The sequence below is a fragment of the Antechinus flavipes genome, chromosome 5, assembly GCF_016432865.1.
Source record: "Antechinus flavipes isolate AdamAnt ecotype Samford, QLD, Australia chromosome 5, AdamAnt_v2, whole genome shotgun sequence".
NCBI lineage: Eukaryota > Metazoa > Chordata > Mammalia > Dasyuromorphia > Dasyuridae > Antechinus > Antechinus flavipes.
In genome coordinates, this window is record NC_067402.1 from 90,950,553 (window position 1) to 90,969,405 (window position 18,853).

General features: G+C 39.2%; 2 protein-coding genes across 2 annotated transcripts; one reads left to right on the forward strand and one right to left on the reverse strand.

The window, feature by feature from the left end:
• Positions 1 to 270: 270 nt before the first annotated feature.
• TMEM176A (transmembrane protein 176A) lies at positions 271 to 10,095 on the reverse strand. The gene is made up of 7 exons (XM_051963288.1): positions 9,971 to 10,095; positions 8,616 to 8,840; positions 4,093 to 4,203; positions 3,381 to 3,437; positions 2,927 to 3,136; positions 1,926 to 2,057; positions 271 to 1,597 (listed from the first exon to the last, which is right to left on the reverse strand). Exons 2-7 carry the CDS (start codon positions 8,829 to 8,831, stop codon positions 1,517 to 1,519), a joined length of 807 nt encoding a protein of 268 aa, XP_051819248.1. The 5' UTR covers positions 8,832 to 8,840; positions 9,971 to 10,095; the 3' UTR covers positions 271 to 1,516.
• Positions 10,096 to 14,660: 4,565 nt separating this feature from the next.
• On the forward strand, positions 14,661 to 18,481 carry LOC127539223 (transmembrane protein 176B-like). Its single transcript, XM_051963290.1, has 7 exons — positions 14,661 to 14,831; positions 15,575 to 15,787; positions 16,249 to 16,359; positions 16,715 to 16,771; positions 17,042 to 17,266; positions 17,710 to 17,829; positions 18,053 to 18,481. Exons 2-7 carry the CDS (start codon positions 15,590 to 15,592, stop codon positions 18,143 to 18,145), a joined length of 804 nt encoding a protein of 267 aa, XP_051819250.1. The 5' UTR covers positions 14,661 to 14,831; positions 15,575 to 15,589; the 3' UTR covers positions 18,146 to 18,481.
• The last annotated feature ends 372 nt before the right edge of the window (positions 18,482 to 18,853 follow it).

Below are 18,853 nucleotides of genomic sequence, written 5' to 3' on the forward strand. Positions count from 1 at the left end.
GAGAATCACTCTTCTTGGGGAAAGATTCTATTCTCGGGGAGGAGAAAGAAAGGAAGGAGATAATGTGATTTATGGTACAAAGGTATATTAGAGTTGCTCTGATCCAACTCTCTTACTTTGCAATACATCTAAGAGGTGACTTGCTGGAAGTCCTATAGGTAGTGAGTAATCAAGTCAATATTAAGACACAGATTCTTAACTTTGTAAAGAATGTATTCGGTGCTGTTTATAATTATACCACTATTAACCAGAAATCACAACTCCACAAGATACGAGTAATAATTTATTACAAGAGAAAAAAGTTTGCAAGCTTGGTGAAAACTTGAATATTTGTGAGTGAAAAAAGGGGAAATCTCATGGGAGGAGTGGAGGACAATCTCTTCCTAAATGAGATTGCCATGGGAAGAGGAAAGGAACAGTAGGAAAGGGGAAACAAGGGAGCAGGAGGGCTTGGGCATGTGGGAACAGGGACAGAAGATGCTCTGCTTATCTGAAAGGGTCCCAGCTGCACAAGCAAGTTTATCCATCTGTTGCAGACTGACTGGTTCCTATCTTGTAGCTGACTTGATTCTCAAGGACACATTAATTGTCTCCCTCTGAAAAACATAGTGACTCAAGTAGACAAGTTAAGTTGGCTACAGGGCAATACCAAGCAGCTGCTCCTTTGTTCTTGTCTTGTCTCTGACTGATCCTATCCTATGGATCACTTTGTATATACTGAAGAGATCACTGCTTTGGGTAGTGGGATTGAGTGTTATGGTAAGGGTTAATTCATTCTGAATTATTCTGTCCAGAAGATTGTGCTGGGTGAGTGGGGGTAGGGGAATATCCTTGAGTCTGGCTCTTACACAGAGGAGCAGAGATGTTTTCTGGCTAGGATCCCAGAATATTTAGCAATTTAGATGGCTGTGTGGGTGAGGGGCACAAGGTTTTGATGGTATGATGGAGGAGAAGGTTAGAGGTGAAGGGGCAGGAAAGAGGAGCAAGGTTTGTTTCCAAGTCCATTTCCTTCCCTGAAATACTTTTGCTTTATTAATTGCTCTCTACCTCTCTAAAATTTTTGCTAGGTTCTTCCCTCAGCTATCTTTCTCCTTGGCCTCAGCTGTAGCTATAATCAGCTATATTATTGCTCTCAATGACAGCATTTCCCACTTCTAGCCAAAGTTCTAGATTCTTCCAACACATTATTTATGGCTCCATCAACATTTGGAAGGAATGTCCACTCCTTTGGGTTCGATTCCACCTCCCTTCAGACTTTGGAAAAGTCCTTTGGTGGAAATAAGAAGGCAGAGGAATATAAAGGGACTGGACAAGAAGGCAGTCTTCCTTCATGATTTTATTATCAGATTTTTGCCAAAGCTGGGAGGCATGGAATGCCCAGAAATTGTGGAAAGAAGCAGGATGAGCACTATTACTACCTGCAGTCAGGCTGAAGTGCTGAGAAGTGATATCAGGATATACGTATATATAAAAAAGAATAACAGATTATTTCAGAACAAGCTAGCCCAGCTGAAGCTCAGGCCTCACAGGCCTCTGCCAAATTGGTAGGGGATGCGAAGCTCAAATCTCCTTCAAGTGGTTTCTTCTCATTAACATCCTAAATATAGAGGAGGCAAAAAGAGTAGAGGTTAGATCTATATAGGGGGACAGCTAAAAGTAAGGTTCTTTTTCTAGGGGTGGTTAAGCCTGGATCTAGGGTTTTCCAGATCCAAAGAAACCCTTGCCACTGTACCCGAATACTTAGGGTTCAAACTAATCACTAGAACATCTCTAGAATTATGTATTGGAAGGAAAACCCTGCTCCCACTCATCTGATGAACATACTTTGTTTGATTATGACATTAGATGGGCTTTCTGTCTCCTCAAAAATTTCCTTTCTACTGCTACTCTTCTCCCACTCTATGGCCCCCACCCTGACATCTTACCTCTTCAGGTGGCAAGTTCCTTTGGCGACAACAGCATGAGTGCAAAAGAGTGAACACTATAGGGGCCAGAGTCATGACCAACAGTGTGATCCAGATAAGTAGTGTCATGATCTTGATTCCTTTTGACAGGTTCTGGTGATAGAATGCAAAGGCAGCTGTAACTCCGTTCCTGCCACCAAGCTTGCTTAACATGTCTTCATTCTCACTGGTCTCATCATTATACATTGTCTATCCACTTTGCCCTACCATCATTGCCAATAGTGGTATAAGGCAGAGATTCAGAGACTTCAGTTTGGGGCTTAGTTCCATCACTAACTAGCTATGGCACTTTGGTCATATCATTTTTTTTCTCTTAGGACTCTAGTTTCCTTACTTGTGACATGGGAAGTGTTAAGCTTCCTTCCAGCTCTTAGAATCCCTCATCTGATGCCCTTTCTATTTTACATAGTTGATTTGAAGAATGATCATGTTTCTCTATTATCCTGATTTTTTGCTTACCAGCTAAGTGATCTTGGACAAGCCCCCTTACTTCTCTGAGACTCAGTTTCCTCATCAGTAAAATAACAACAAAAATATTTTCAAAAAAATTGGAAAAAAAATTAGGAGAGATGTTGTGAGGAATGTGCTCTTGACTACTGAAACTGAAGTGATGGGCTCTGTGGACTGGGACTACGCATTTCCTTCCATGTCTTGGCTGGGCCAGAATTTAGGTTCCTGCTTAAGAACTCCTGTGAAAAGTTCAGTCAGTGCCCTCCTGAATCAGCACCTGCATCCAAAGTACCCTTTGTACTCCACCATCAGGTTGCCTTATGACCTAGGCCTTGTTACAGATTACTTTTTAGAAGGCTAAAAATCACTTAGCAAGGACCCTAGCTGCTAATTCCCCATCCCTGTGCAACTGCTCATCCTGGGATAAAGCCCAGGCTCCCATGGTCTAGTTATAGTTCTGATTATCCATTATATTTGCTCATTTCTCCCATCATCCTAAAATGTATGCTCACCTGAAACATGTTCATGTAGTTCTTGCACTGACTTATCCTCCAGGCTTCCTGTGGATCTGGAGTATTGAAGGACCGAGGAGACCATCCTCTATTTTCTTCACATATATCATATGTGTAGTAGAATGAGTGTCCTATGTCAGTAACACAAATGACAATGGCAGCAATGGAAGTACAAATAGTTGCCAGAATGAATAGGATTTTCAGGAAGACCTATGGAGAAGAGAAGACAGGGGGCATGTCTGGTTAGAGCTTTGCCTAGTACTTCTACAGATCAGTTTGGTATGGAAAGGGTTAAATTCTTCCATTCCTAGCTTTGTAGCTCTCTAAAGATTCCATGACTCAAAGGCAAAGGTTTGTAGAGGTGATTTAAGAAGATGGCATGGGAGAGCTTGAGAGTTACCTTTGACTGGAACATGAGGAAATGTATTGAGTCAAGGGTAGGACAGACACTTACCCACCATGTACTTCTCCGTTTCTCTTGAATGATAGAAACAATTCCAGTGGAGATAGCCTGGAAAAAATAAAAGATATAAAAAACAAATTTCCATTCTATTGTCTTCTGCCATAACCTTTCCTTGAGGCTCTCTTGCCTTCACCCCCTCAATTATTCTCTTTCCTCTTCCTGCCCAGTATATGGAACTTGGTACAATAGGGCTATTGCATATAGAGTTTGGTTTCTCTTCTATGTAAAGAAAAAGGTTAACATGATCTATGTGGGCCTAGAAATGTGAATCTGAGAAGTTTGAGGTCAAAATACAATTTTTCTTCAAAGTTAAATACATGAAGCCTTTTCTGACCACCCCAACCCACAGTGATCTCTCCTTATAGCACTGATGATCTATAACACAGTACACTATTCCTTGACTTATTACTTTCCTTTTAATTCATTCATTTAGTACATTCATCAAACATTTATAATGTACAAGGAACAAAGATGCATAAGTCATGGTTTTTGCTCTATTGGAGCTTATTATTTCCATATGCTATTTCTTCAGCTAGATGATAAGCTCCCTCAGGAAAGACATTGAAGCTTTTATTTATTTGTATCTTTTACAATATCTAGCACAGAGCCAGGCCATTATAGATGCTAAAAAGTGTTGTTAATAATGACGTTCCTCTCTGAGATTCATTTGTCTTCCCTCTCCCTCCCTTCTTACTGTACTCACCACAGCTCCAGTCCAGAAAGCAGCTCCAGAATACCATAATTCAAAGAAGGGGCCCATGTAGAAGAAGACTCCTAGGGCTCCACTCATGACTCCCAATATTATTTGTGTAGTCTGTGAGACAAAGATATCCATTCCCCACAATCAATCTCTTTCATATATCTCAAATTTTAAGAAACAAGTTTCTTGCTCCTAATTTTCAAGCTAAGGAAAGGGCTGAGGTGAGATGGGTGATGGGATAGTCATTACTTATGGTTGTAAGGGAAAGTAGGAATTTATAAAGGAAAGACAGAACTGTTTATAATGTAATACCAACTTCAATAACTTCTCTCACAGAGACTATAGATATTGTTACTTTAACAATTAACTTGTGCATAATCTTTGACCCTGCAATACTCTTACTAGGTTTGTATCCCAGAGATCATAGAAAAGGGAAAAGAATCTACACATGCAAAAATATTTATGGTAGCCCTTTTCATGATGACAAAATATTGGAAACTGTGGGGATGCCCATAAATTGGAGAATGACTGAACAAGCTATGGTAGATGAATGTAATGGAATATTGTGTAATAAGAAATGATGAACAGGCAGATTTCAAAGTCTTTTATAAGCTGATGCAAAATGAAATAAGCAGACCAGGAAAATGTACAAAGTATCAACAGATTAACTATGTTTGACTTAGTTCTTCTCAGCAACCAGAGATCTAAGACAAGTACAAAGAACTCACAAAAGAAAATTCTATCCATAACCAGATAAAAAATAGATGGACTCTGAATGTACATCAAAGCATATTTTCCCACTTACTTTATTCTTTCTTGTATTTTTTCTCCCCTTTTGATCTGTTTCTCCCTTCAGACCTCTGATTAATATAGAAATAAGTTTTACATCATAGCACATATGTAAAGTACATCAAAATGCCTACCATCTTTGGAAGAAGGAGAGGAGGAAAAGAGGGAGAAAAATTTGGAACTCAAAAATCTCAAAAACGAATGCTAAAATTTTTCTTGACATTTAACTGGGGAAAAAACAAAATACTATTTAAAAAAGTATCCCCTCCAGGTGTTGCTACTTTAAGAGACAATGGAATCTTGGATAGTTATAGTTTAACTCTCATTCTTTGAAAAAGACTTTAACTCTTTTTCTGGAGAGATTTTTAGCTGTTGTGACTTAAGAAAAACTGTGAGAAAACCAAAAGAAAGGATTAAGAGAACTTCTTTCCTGAGAGAACTGTTTTTAATTCTTGTCAAGAAACATGAAGAGAATTCTTGAGAAGAGATTTCAATTGGCATCCAGAGAGTGGAACCTTTTCCAGAACCGAGATGTCAGTACTTGCACTGAGGCTGCAGGTCTAGCCTCTAGATTCCTAGAAGTCTTTAGATGTGATTTTTCTTACAGCTGATACTTTGAAAATAATTATTTGTCTTTGTTTTATTGTCTATTTTACTGTTAATAAATTGTATAGCCAGTAATCTTGATATTTAAACTTAGAAAATTATGGGCTTGATAAAAGGAGAAATGAGTAAAAGCTTATGGGAAAAAAGCTTCCTTTAGTTTGTATAATAAACAACTAAAAATGAATGATTAATTGATGAGAAAGGTTTTGGAATTTTAGTGATTAATGGGGAAATATCAGAAGATATCACTTGATTGTCTTAGAATCTTAGATATTAATGAAGAAGAAAAATGATCCAGTACCATGTCAAGAAAAGAGAGAATCACCCAATATAGGATGCACATAGAAGGGTCAATCCTAACCTTATTAAAATAGATCATAATAATTGTGTTGGCCTAGCATTTTGTCAGATAAATCTTTGCTAATCAGTATCCAGAAAAGTAGATAGTGGATAGAAACAGCTGATTCTTATAGTTGGTGATAACAAAGTTTCAGACTTTTTGTTTCTATCTTTCTCTTATTCAAGCATATGTGCACACACACACACACACACACACACACAGTGTACCACTCTTCCCTAGTTGCAAAAGCACAATAGATATGCTTTTAAAAGTCTATTGATTCAGATTCTATTCAAACCTCAAGCTCACCACAATAATAAGCCTGCTCTTATGTTAATTTTAACCGGATATCACTTGTGTAAAATGTAAGCTGAGGGAAGGGAATAGTGAGTGTACTGATCACCTGTTCATTGGGGTGTGAATTGGGCATATATGAACTCTGGATAAAATTGATTCCTTGTGAGGGATATTGATAATCTTGAATTTTCCTTTGTGATTACAGTTGGATATAGAATGAAACCAGGAAAGGGGGGAGTTAGTATTCAATTAAGTTAAACTCATTTTTAATTAAAGAAAAACACATTTAGCTCCTACTATGTGTAGTATACTATGTAAGGTGCTAAGATGGAGGGGGTGGAGAAACAGCCTATAAAGACATTATTTCTTTCTGAATGGAGCTGAGAAACTGATAGGATAATCCCATGGTCACATAATTTTTTCCCCCATCAAAGCTAAACTACTCTTCTCCAAGTCTAGGTAACTAAGGGGAGTTTTCCATCTAATATTTTATGACTTCATAAGATTTAAACAAAGTAAATAAAAAGAGGAAATTGAAGTCCTGGGAACTTGTCTAATGTCAGACTAACTAGATTTCCTGATAACACAGCTGAGTGATTTTCCATGCCAACATGCTGCTATTTTGTCTTTGGAAGTAGAGTAGTGGTAGAGAATATGTAGTTGAGCCAGATCCTTATCTTTATATATAGTCAACTCCCCTTATTCCCACTCTTTGCTTCCTCCAATAAGGGTTGTGAATATTTTGTATTTTTTTAGAGTTTGTTTTGCTTAGGTTCATCTTCCATATTTCACCTTTTATGTGTGGATGTATGCTATGGGTTGGATCTGAATCCTCCCCTCTTCCCTCTGTAATTCTGTTCTTGGTGATCTTTTGTCAATTCAACTATTCATTTCTATGCAGATACCTACCATTTTTATATATCTAGCCATCTTCTCGCTCCTGAGCTCTGGTACCATATCTCAAACTGTCTATTTGATATCCTCACTGGGATGTTCTGCAAGCATGTCAAAATCAACATATCTAAAACATAATTTGTTATGGTCTTTATTTTGAATTGTCTTTGAGTAATCATGTCCTTTTAATGATGCCAGATTTTTTCCTAAATCAAAGGCCCATCCTTTAATAAGTCTTTATAAGCTGATCTAGCATGACCCTCAGTTTCCTCAGCTGTAAAATGGTGAACAGCAACTTCCTCTCAAGGTTGTGAGGATCACATGAAATATTTGTAAAATGCTTAGCTCAGTACTTGGCAGATAGTAGACACTTAATAAGTGCTCATTCACTTCCCCCTCTGTCCCTTAAAGTTCTTCTTTTGTAACACTTATCCTGTGGGTGCTGGACTTTCCAAAGAACTGAATAAAAGAATATCACTACATTTTGTTATTCATTTGTTTCAGGTGTAATGCTTTGTGACCCCATTTGGGGTTTTCTTGGCAAAGATATTAGTATGCCATTTTCTTCTCCAGTTCATTTTGCAGATGAGGAAATTGAAGTAAACAGAGTTAAGCAACTTGCTCAGAGTCACACAGCTAGTAAATATCTGAGGCTAGATTTGAATTCAGTTTTTCTTGAATCCAGGCCCAGAACTCCATCCACTTTGATACTTAAGAGGAATTATAATGGGGAGATAGAGTAGAAGACATTATTAGAGAATATAAAACTATAAGAGTGAAGGTAGATAATTTATCTGTTCCATTAGTATCTTTACAATGTTAAAAGAAACTAAGGCAAAGCCCTCTATTCATCGCAACCCTTTACTAAATTCATGGGAAATCATGTATGAGAGTTACATAGGATGAATAGGCACAAATAGATTGCATTCTGCACTGAAGGTAGGAGCACCCAAACTGATTAGATTATATCCATTTGAGTTCTCCATTCTCAATAGAAACTTTAAATGAGTTTCACCTAAATGTCTCATCTAATTAAATGTCTCCTCTGAAATTAATATAGAATATCTAAACTCACTTTTTTTTTTCCTTTTGGAACCTTTTCTGTGATTTAGCATTCCTCAGTTAAAAAAAGTTTCAGCACCTTGTTACAGAGTATGAAAAAGATAGCAAAAAAGGAATGCAAGTCATAAGAGAATGAATTTATGCCCAATATAATCTCTTTAAAAGTTTCTCTCTCTCTCTGTTTCTGTCTCTCTTTGCTGAGGCGATTGCGGTTAAGTGACTTACCCAGGAAGTGTTAAGTATCTGAGACCAAATTTAAACTCTGGTCCTCCTGACTTCGGGGCTCGTGCTTTAACCACTGCGCCACTTAGCTGTCCCTAAAAGTATATTTCTTTAGGAATTGTACATTGATCAGGAGAGAATGATGAAAAGTATATTCAACATGAAGCTGGATAGCAATAATAGTAGTAACATGAATGTCAACAAAACACTTTTTTCTGATTAGAAGGAAAAATAAGATTATATGTTTTGATGCCTGGACATTAAGACCCCTTGTTCATGATGAATTTTGCTCTTATTTGAGGGCTGTTTCACTTACCCAGATTGCCAACTGTAGCCGACTCTTTTTCATACTTGACCCAAGAGTGCCAGCAGAATTAACAAAGATTTGTAACAGGGTTTTCCCAGTCTTGAGAAGCTCAGGTAAAACTGACTCCTGGTGGATGTGGATATTGATGTGAAGTGGCTGGGAGGTTCCAGCTGCTTCCAACCCATTTATCTTAATCCCATTGATGTTCATCTCATTGGGGATCATCTTTCAGGCCTAGGAGGAAGTGAGATTAAGATATCAAGGCTCATGGTAAAGCTTCAATTAACCTGATTCCTTTTATAATGGACTGTTTTGACTTTCCACTTCTAAAGCATCCTTGACGGGTTTTCTGGATTTGATTTTCCCTTGAAGATCACCTTAAATGTGCAGAAGTATCTTGTACTTCCCCTAATCACCTGTACAATCAATCTCCATCTGCATAGAGAATAAGGGTGTAATTTAGGAGCTCAGACTCAGAGGAAGTTTGGATAGTGGACACCAGGCCATAGAATAAGAAACTGATGTTCTCTAGAAGCCCGAGAAACTTGGTCTACCTTCCTCAATCCAAGTTCCATTATAACCCAAATACAAATAATGCTAATAATGCCTTAACAAATATTTTCAGATCCATTATTTCATTCTATCCTCAGACAGGGTTGGGTGGAAGGGTAGAGGTGTTATTAAACTCATTTTATAGATAAGAATGCCAAGATCCTAAATACTACAGTGAATTGTTCAAGGCTAGAGGGCAGAACTTCCAGGTTCTCCTAAACCCCTGCACTCAGTTGGTGGAGCAGTAAAAAGCTTGAAGTGAAGTAATCTGAACACCTTACTGTTCACAAAATGCCTCTCCCTTCTCTTGGATATCTTTGTCTAGGTCAAAGCCCCACTGCTTTCCCCACTTTCTTTATCTTTTCTTGGCACAGCTGTTCTACCCTGCTTATTTCTCCAAAGCTAAGGGATAAAGACCAGTAAACAACCTGTATTTTTTTGGGGCTAGAAGAGAGGAGTTGGTGAAGGGAGATATTGCAACCTTTTATTTATTCACTGAAACTGCTGTTCATGATTCCTTTAAATTTCCAGAATCACTTATTTGAATGAGGAAATAGGAAAAGATGACTTTAGTGTAGGATGTGGGAACCTGTCCCTCCTATCTACTCTCCTGTCTTTTTTCTCTTAAATATAATCGCTAATAGTATGTTTTTTCCCCCATGTAAATATATTAAAACTAATAATACATAGAGAGGCTTGGATTTCTGGGTGAATAGAATAAGAGACCAGAGAATTGGCTGTGTCTGGGAAATCTTGGGGTGGGGCTGGGGAAAGTGAGAGAGCTAGAGTTTAGGGAGTATGGTTTCTCTTACCTTGTTTGGTCCAACCTTCTTGACCAGAAAGGGAGAATGAGGTTGAAGAGAACAGAGGAGTGGAGAAAACAAATTTGATAGAGTAAAAAGCTCGTCTGCAAGAGCAACGGGAGGAAGTGAAATTAAAGTAAAAAATGGGAGGAGCTAGACATCCTGACTAAGAAGGGAGGAGTGTCTCTGGAAAGCAGAAGAGAGGGCAGGGCCAGAGCTGGGTAAAGACTTGTGATTTGTGTATTGGGAGAAAGGGACCAGATAGAATTTCCAGGCTTAATGGTTCAGGGCCATGGCCAGGCCAAGCCGATTCTGTTTCCTGTTTGGGAGGCAATGAAACCTTGGAAACCTGAGGGAGACAGTGTGGGAAGTGGGAGCAGAGATGGTAAGAATTGAAAACACCCAGGCTTTTGCCAAGTTTGCAAACCAGTCTAGAATCTCTGCCAAGAAAACCCCAAATAAGAGCATGAAGAGTTGGACAGGACTGAAAACTATGGAACAGCAAAAACTAACCCTGAGGTGGAGTGAGGTGGGGGTGAAGTGGGAGGGATATGGATGGAGTTTGGATCACTGTAAGAAAGAAGGAATGAGATTACAGCAGGAAAGGAATAAAGGACTAGGGATTTGTGACATGGTTACATTTGTGAAATTTGGATACCTTTTCAGTGGATGTGGCATTTAAAAATCATAGGTCTTATTGTTTTTCAGATCTCATAATGTCACTGACTTGTAACTTTCAGTGTGGGCTATTTGGCCGATGTATTAGGCATAGTTCTAGCTCTCTCTCATATTGATATACACCTTTAACCTCATCTGACTTCTCTAGCTCTTTCATCCTTTACAAACCAAATTAATAAAATGGAAATTTTGTAGGAAACATTATACACATGAAAATCTCTCGCTTTCTCCAAATAGAAAAGAGAATCTTCATCTGGTTTCTGTGACTTTGTTTTCCTTTCTTTCTTTCTTCTTCTTTTTTTTTTTCTATTTTCCTTCCTTTCTTTATTTTCTTATTTTGATGATTCTATTTCATCACAATGATTCTTTATAATCTTTGTATCTTACTTTAGGAATTTAAAAATATTATTTTGAGAGGAGGTTCATGGACTTTATCATACACACATTGAAAATTAAAAAGTCCTGATATAGATAGATAGAAACAGATAGACATTGGAGGGTTGCAACTTCAGAACTTTTCAAAATGGAATTTCAAAATTTCAGTTGAAAGAGTATGTTTTGTATGTGAGAGGGCTGACAATCCTTGACCCCATAGTGTGTCTGGGGTAACTTAATTGAAGTGGTTGCGACATTGTGGGATCTCAGGTTAAACATTCACCATCAAAACTGGGGTCTGACTATTTGGAGTGATTTTTTTTCTCTGCATGCAACTAAGGTACTCACAGAAAGAGGAGTGCCACTGAATTGGGATCTCAGGATCCCTGAAGTTTAGCAGGTGGTCTGTCTTGTTTAGAATCAAGATGGAACACTCAGACCAATAATTTAAGTCAATGAAAATAATTATTGAACATGCTCATTAGGGTCTTGTTTACTCTTCTACTGTTAAGAAAGCTGAGAGACATCATCAGGACATTATGACTTAGCCTGCCAAACTCAGTAAATAAACTGTGCCCTTTGATCCTGTTCTTCCTTTTTTTCCTGTTATTTCATAACTACACACCTGGATCTGGATTTTTAAAGTCATTGTGGGTTGTAGGTGTTGCCCTCTTAGTTGATTCTCTCTGTTGGACAAGATAATGAGCATACTATGGACACTGGTTGATCTCTCCTGGTTATGACCAACTGTGATTCTACATTAATAAATTTTGTACCTTGGGCATAATAAATTCCTTCCAATCACCACACCAATCTGCCAGGTTCTCCTGCCCAACAGGCTCATTTCCTAGACCAATCCCTAAAAAGACATAAGTAGAATAAGGAAAGCTGCAGAATGGTTTTTCAAATCCACTCCAGCTTGAAAAAAAATATGATTCTCATGATAAATGTGAGAGAAAATTATAATAGAATTATATATTAATTTGTCCTATCTTGCATTATGTGGGTTTAGTCAATGTTTTCTTGTGCTGAGTGATACTTATGATCAAAGCAGAATGTCTTACTGAAATTAACAGTTGGAGTATAAACATATTTGTTTCATTAAATTGATAATAGTTTGGGGGATTCTGGGAAGATGGTGGGGTAGTTTGGTGAATTTCAAGCTCTCTAAATTTCCCCCAGAAATAGAACAAATTTGTGCCTCATGGCAAATTTAGACTGCTGAAAAATCAAGAAGACTTGGAACAGAACAGGGGTCCTCTGGGTACAACCCAAGAAGATCTGAAGAAAGACCCCATGTGAATTAATTCATGTGAAGTATAAATACCTCCAGGCTAATTCCATAGAAACAACAAGCAAAGAACCCCGGGGCAGGCTGTACTTGGCTGGAGCCTCAGAGGGAAGTTCAGAAACTTTTATCTCTTGGACAGCACATGAAGTTGGGGGTCTGAGTTGGGGAACACTGAATGAACCTCAACTGATTAGGAATACTAGATCCAGCTATGCTGCAGGGACAGGGCGCTGAGCAAGCAGGAACCAAAACCTGGCGTGTGCAGAAGCAAGGGGGCAGGGACACTGCTGGCTGCTGACATTTTCTGGAGGGTAGAACGCTTGATCTGGGGTTACAGGTTAGAGGAGAGGGCTCAAGTGAAGTTGGAGGCACCATCTCCCACCCTATGATTAAAGGTACTTACACTAAAACCTCTTATTTAAAAAAAAATCAGCAAAGAAGAAAGGAACACAAAGAAACTTACTATGGGAATAGGGAAGACTGAGGTTCATCTTCAGAGGAAGTAAAAAGAGTTGTTTTTATCACAAAGAGTAACATGAAATGGTGCCTTGTCCAGAGAAAATTTATAGAAAAATTCAAAAAAGAATTTTAAAAAATCAAATGAGAGACACTGAAGAAAAAGTAAAAAAAATTTAAAACTATTTAAGAAAAAAATTATGAAAAAGTTAACCAATTAGAAAAGAAAATAAGAATCTCAAAGATGAAAAGAATTCTTTGAAAATTAGAAATGGGCAAGGGGAAGCCAGTGAACCTATAAGAAACCAAGAAATAAAACATTCTAAAGAATGAAAAAAAAGAACACAATGTGAAATGTCTTATAAGAAAAACAACAGATATGGAGAACAAATCAAAAACAGAATTTATAAGAATAATTTGATTGCCTAAAAGTTGTTACCAAAAAAATTGATGTAATAATGCAAGAAATAATTCAAGAAAATTGTCTTGGAGTGATAGAACATGAGGGGAAAGTAGAAAAAGAAAAAAGCTACCAATCACTCCCTCCATGAGATCCTTTGTGGAAAACACATAGGAATATTATTGCCAAATTTTGAAACCCCTAGATCAAAGAGAAAATTTGTAAGAAATAAGGAAAAAAAAACACAATTCAAATATTCTGGAGAGCTACAATTAGAATATAGGACTTAGTAGCAGCCACAATAAAAGACTGTAGGTTCTGGAATCATATCTATTGACAAAAGAATTAGGCCTATGGCCAAAAATATCATATCCAGCAAAATTATAATATTTAAAGAGAAAAAATGGACATTCAATAAATTTGCAGATTTTCAGGACTTTCAACCAAACCCAAACAATATCAAAGATCAATTTCAAGGAACTCAACATGGACAAATTGTTTTATATTTTTTCTTTTAAACATGGGAAATGTATACCATATGTTTAAGACTGACAACAATATGGTATCTCAAAAAAAAGACTGGGGCAGAGTTAAAGTAAAAATAGTAATTATACAAATGAAGTGCAGAAGAAGAATAGACGAAGAGGCATTACAAAAGGGAGAAGGGCTCATAGTTCTGGAAACCCACTCACATTGGGAATGGCAACACTCTATATATACCATGAATGATATAGCACCTTCCAAAAAGTGTTTTATGAATATTAGCTATTTTTATTAGCTATTATGTGTTAAACAGCCTGAGGCACACAGCAAAAGACATTGTGACTATATTGGGGGAATTTATAATAAAAATGGTTAATTACAATAATAACTCATGTTTCTGTAGCTCTTTAAGGTCTTCAAAATACTTTCCTTACTGCAACCCTATGGGGAAAATTGGTCAGCTAGGTAGCTCAGTGGATAGAGAGCAAGGCCTAGAGTTAGGAAGGTCCGGGTTCAAATTTGACCTCAGAGACTTACTAGCTGTGTGATCCTGGGCAAGCCCTTCATCCAGTTTGCCTCGGTTTCCTTATCTGTAAAATGAGCTGGAGAAGGAAATGGCAAAACAATCCAGTATCTCCACCAAGAAAACCCCAAATGGAGTCACGAAGAGAAACACATGACTGAAACTACTGAATGAAAACAAAATGGGGGGAAACAGTGCACTTATTACAATCCTTTCTTTTACAGATGAAGATATTGAGGTTAAAGAATTGCCCAGGTAACCCAGCTAGTAGGAATTTAAACCAGGTCTCCGGAGGCCACGTCAAGATCTCTTAACAGTTACTAATTCTTGTCTTCAATTCTTCTCTTGGAGTTCTGACTCTGGCTGGGCAGACATTTCTCAAGCATCAGTTCTGGGAAACAGTTTGCAGCAGTGGCTGTAACCAGAGTCAGCAAAGGCTAGACTTGCCCTTCCCTTTGGCTGACTGCCTTCTTGTGGCTCCTCCTCCAGGGTGGGGCCCTAGCTCCCTGACTTTAGGGAAAACAGTTTCGTGATTGAGCTCTGAAGATTTAAGCCTCTTTTCCTTACTGTTTCCTTCCTATTCTTGCCTCTTCCTCAGTCCCAGCTCAGGTTTTACCCATCACTCCTCTCCTTATTTTGCCTACTGAGGCAAAGGACCAACCAGGTAAGCTAATAATCTTGTTTCTAGTTTGTGGATCCTGGCTTCCTTGGCTTTTCATGTCTGAGGGCATGGTCCGATTGCATGTTTACTTCTCTGGGGGTTCAACCTTTAAATTGATACTGATATGGAGGGCTGGGGGATGTGAAAAAAGAATAAGGGGGTTTCTTCTCCAAAGAGGAAAATGAATCTTAGGGAGACCTGGCTTCTACTCCCTTCATTTAAAAAGGAAAGGGGGAGCCAGAGGATGAATGTTGGGGAAGGAAGATAGGAGAGGAGAGGGGGAAAGAGACACAAGAGTAGATCGACTGTAGCAGGGATATGTCTATTGGGGCTGAAGCAGGGGAAGTGTTGGGAGGGGAGAACAAGAAGAGGAGAAAGGATAGGTCATGTCTCCAAATGGAGCCTCTGAGGAAAGGAAAATTCCTGGGGAAGAGAAGTATTCAAGGAACACCTTTTATCTTTGGGAGAATTTACCGTTGTAGGGTTCATAGATTTTGAGTTGGAAAATATCCTGGAGGTGACTTGGCTTAAATCTCTCATTTTACAAATGAGGAAACTGAGGCTTGTCTAAAGTATACGGGTAGAATACAGTAGCAGGGCTAGAATTTGAACTCAGACTCTTGGGGTGAATTTCCATGCTGGTTTCATGGGAATCAGTCTGGGTCTATATCTACCCTTCCTTCATTGTTTAGGAGTAGCAGCAGCTACCACATTTCCGGTCTCCTTTTTGTTTAATTTTCTTCCAGGTCCAGACTCAGGAAATGTCCACCAGTGTGATAAAGGTAAATGGGCTCGAGGCAGCAGAGATGGACTCCCAGCCAACTCAAATCAATATTCATATCCACCAGGAGTCAGCTCTGGCCAAGCTCCTCCAGGCAGGATGCTCCTTCTTGAAAACTAAGAAGTATTCCCAAAACAAACCGAGCCAAAGGGTGCTCCAGGCACAGCTGGCACTTGGGGTAAGAGTGAGTTCAATATGTGTGGGAGATGATATGAATTGGGGGGAGTGGTATAGTCTTTCCATTCCCATGAAACTGCAAAGAGAAAATGGAAGAAAGTCAGAATCATAGAAAGTGAGAAATGGTATTGACCTTAGTAAATATTCATTCTAATCCCTGACCCCTTTCTATTTTACACAATAAGAAACTAAGAAGGGAAGTAAATTGTATTGTCCAAGAGCTCTCATTCAGCAAACTAGAGGGATTTTACATTAGATATGAGAAAAAACTTATCGGCTTTGAGAACCCTGGCTTTTGAAAACTGAGACAGGTTGTAGGATTCCTTGATCTGAGGAAGGACTCTGAGGGATAAGGAGTCAAGATTGTCTTTGCAAGGTTTTTGTCAGGGTAGCAGCTATTCCAGTTGTTCCCTGTGACTGGGAGGCCATGGGCAGGATTCGAATTGCTATTCTCCTTTGCAGGTATCACTGATATTGCTAGGGGCCTTGAGCTGCTGTTTTGGAATATTCCTGTATTTTGGGCCTTGGATTCCTCTGCAGGGCACCGGTTGTGCCTTTTGGGCAGGGGCTATGGTGAGTAAAGAACGGATTAGGGGAAGGGGAGTTTTGAGGGAACTAAGAAAGTGAGGGACCAGTGGACATGGAGAAAGAGAACATGGGGCACACAGATATATGGGGCATAAGAAAAAGAGATCTTTTAAGTGATGCAAAACCTGGCTTCCTATCCTTTTTAATTTGGACTTATTGGCAGGAATAATAGAGGTTGGGAGTGGGGGAGTGGAAAGGGAAAGGATGGAATAAGGATATTTGGATTCCAAGCCATGAGACTGGTTTCTCTTCCCCTTTCCTAGATCCTTTCTTATTGTCTAGGGTAGGTCGGAGCTTAGAAGGGAAATGGGTAACCTTCTTTGATTTTTATTTTTCTTAGGCTGTTATTACTGGAGCTGGGGCCATCATCTATGAAAAATATCAGAGTAAATTGTGGGTAAGAGTGGGAGCTGTTCTGTTTCCTTTTGGGCTCATTTATCTCTTTTCTCCTCCATCTAGCTCATCCTCTCCCATTCCTACCCCTCTGTACTTCCTTCCCCTCCTTGCTCTATGTTGTTTGGCTTTGAAAGTCCTCACTGGGAAGGACTAGCCTTCAAAGAATTCTGGACCAGCTTGTCTGGTATCCTCGAGGGGGTTAGGGTGAGGAGCCCTGTGACACTGTTGTGATCAGAGGAAGACTGCTCTCCTTTTCTCATTCCCTCTCTAGGGTCGTCTTGCTGTTCTGTTTACCCTGATCAACATCTCCACGGCCATTGCTGCCCTGGTCTTCTGTTCGTACAGCTTTGGGGACTCCTCATATCGCTTTCCCAATCTGAAATGGATCTGTAACTATCCTAAGCCAGAAACCTTCACGACCTGGTATGGTAGGGATGATTCTGATTATAAAGACTGGAGGACTGAAGAGTGCATACAGACTATGAACATGTTTTTGGTGAGAGCCTAGACCTGGGGTGCTGTAGGTCTTTTTCATTATTTATTCCTTCAATTCTTGCAAGGTTGAATTCTAGAGGGCAAATGAGTGCATGCCTGAAGCTTGACATGGCTAGCCTTGGATTGAAGTAACTGTCCAAACTTCTAGGTGTCACGAGTATAAACAACCTGGGATTATAATGGGCAGGGATTCAAGAGATGAAAATTCTCTTATTTTTTGGGAAAAGAACTTGGAATGCTCTCTTCTTTCAATCCTCTTTCATCACTCAGAGTTCCTTTTTGAGGGTGATAATAAATGACTAACAGTGAGGTGGAAGAAGTTAATTATAACCACAATGTTTAGGGGAATTGTGGCTAATGGGAATTGTGATGGTGAAAAGGATGATAGTCATTCAGAACATGGTGATAGCAACCTGCCAAACTCTTCCTTTTTTCACTTTTCAGCATTTGTTCCAAGGAGTTCAGGCCACACTGCTGGCTATCTGTGCTGTGATACTCCTTGTGTCTCTGGCCTCCCTGGGTGTGAGTCTCCGTAACTTGTGCTGCCAGGACTCTCAATTCCAGGTGAATCATGGGAGGAAGTTATGGGGGCAGGGGTCTCTGACTTTTAACTCTTCATTCAGCCCCCTTTCCAATGCCTACTCCTGGTCCCCCTGTCTTCTTAGAATGCTATATCCTTCTCCCTTGCTCTGAGAGAACTAATCTCTCCTGCCCTTTGCTCCTTTACTTTTTTTTTTTTTTTTTTTGCCATATACTGGAAGTTGATCTTCTTTCCTTCTGTTTTTAGCTTGAAGAAGGATGTGAAAAGGAGCTTCTAGGAGACGAATCACTTCCTCCCTCACCATGCAAGGAGAAACCCACTGGCATCATTAAAGTGTGACCTGCCTGCCTGCCTGGAATCGTTCCCTGTCTCTGGAGGTATCCGGCCACCTCACAGGCTCTCTGGGACAGTTGTAGAACATCACTGAGAACCCTGTCCCTCATCCTAAACCCTGTACCTTTATTGCCAGTTCTGCTAAGCTACTGAGAAGAACTTTCCTACTCCTTCAAGTTTTTTTTTTTAACATATTCTCTGTTTTTTACCTCTCTGACTACCCTTGTCCTCTTACTCTCATTCCATGAAGAGTTACATTTACTCTTTTTTCCTATCAGTCTCCTCAAACCCATCAATCCCTTGTCCTCAGATTGCTTACAAATAATAAATACTTTGATTTCAGATGATGGCTTCTCTCAATTTTCTTTAACCTTTCCTACTCTGGGTTTGAGGAGGGGGCAGTGACGGAGTTTCCTTGAAGAAGGTGAAATAAAGGGGGTGTGAAACTCTGAAGCAAGAGCATTTCTAGTCTTTGAGGTGCAAAGGATGGGAGAAGAACCTGACTCCCACTTAGTGAGTCACTAGCTTGACCCAAGAGCAGTGGGGCAACTATGTGGCGTAGTTGATACAGCACTAAGCCTTTAGTAAGGAAGACTTGAGTTCAAATCTGGCCTCAGAAACTTGCTTTGTGACTCTGGGCAAGTTGCTTGACCATGTCTGCCTTAGTTTCCTCATTTGTAAAATGAGCTGGAGAAAGAAATGACCAACCATTCT

What these genes read in the sequence shown, in the direction of transcription:
- LOC127539223 (XM_051963290.1), top strand. Translation starts at nt 15,590, where the DNA reads ATGTCCACCAGTGTGATAAAGGTAAATGGGCTCGAGGCAGCAGAGATG. An exon ending in AGGCACAGCTGGCACTTGGG is followed by an intron (nt 15,788 to 16,248) that starts GTAAGAGTGAGT and finishes TCTCCTTTGCAG; the next exon opens with GTATCACTGATATTGCTAGG. An exon ending in AGACTATGAACATGTTTTTG is followed by an intron (nt 17,267 to 17,709) that starts GTGAGAGCCTAG and finishes TTCACTTTTCAG; the next exon opens with CATTTGTTCCAAGGAGTTCA.
- TMEM176A (XM_051963288.1), bottom strand. Translation starts at nt 8,831, where the DNA reads ATGATCCCCAATGAGATGAACATCAATGGGATTAAGATAAATGGGTTG. An exon ending in GGCTACAGTTGGCAATCTGG is followed by an intron (nt 4,204 to 8,615) that starts GTAAGTGAAACA and finishes TTTGTCTCACAG; the next exon opens with ACTACACAAATAATATTGGG. An exon ending in AACGGAGAAGTACATGGTGG is followed by an intron (nt 3,137 to 3,380) that starts GTAAGTGTCTGT and finishes TCTTCTCCATAG; the next exon opens with GTCTTCCTGAAAATCCTATT.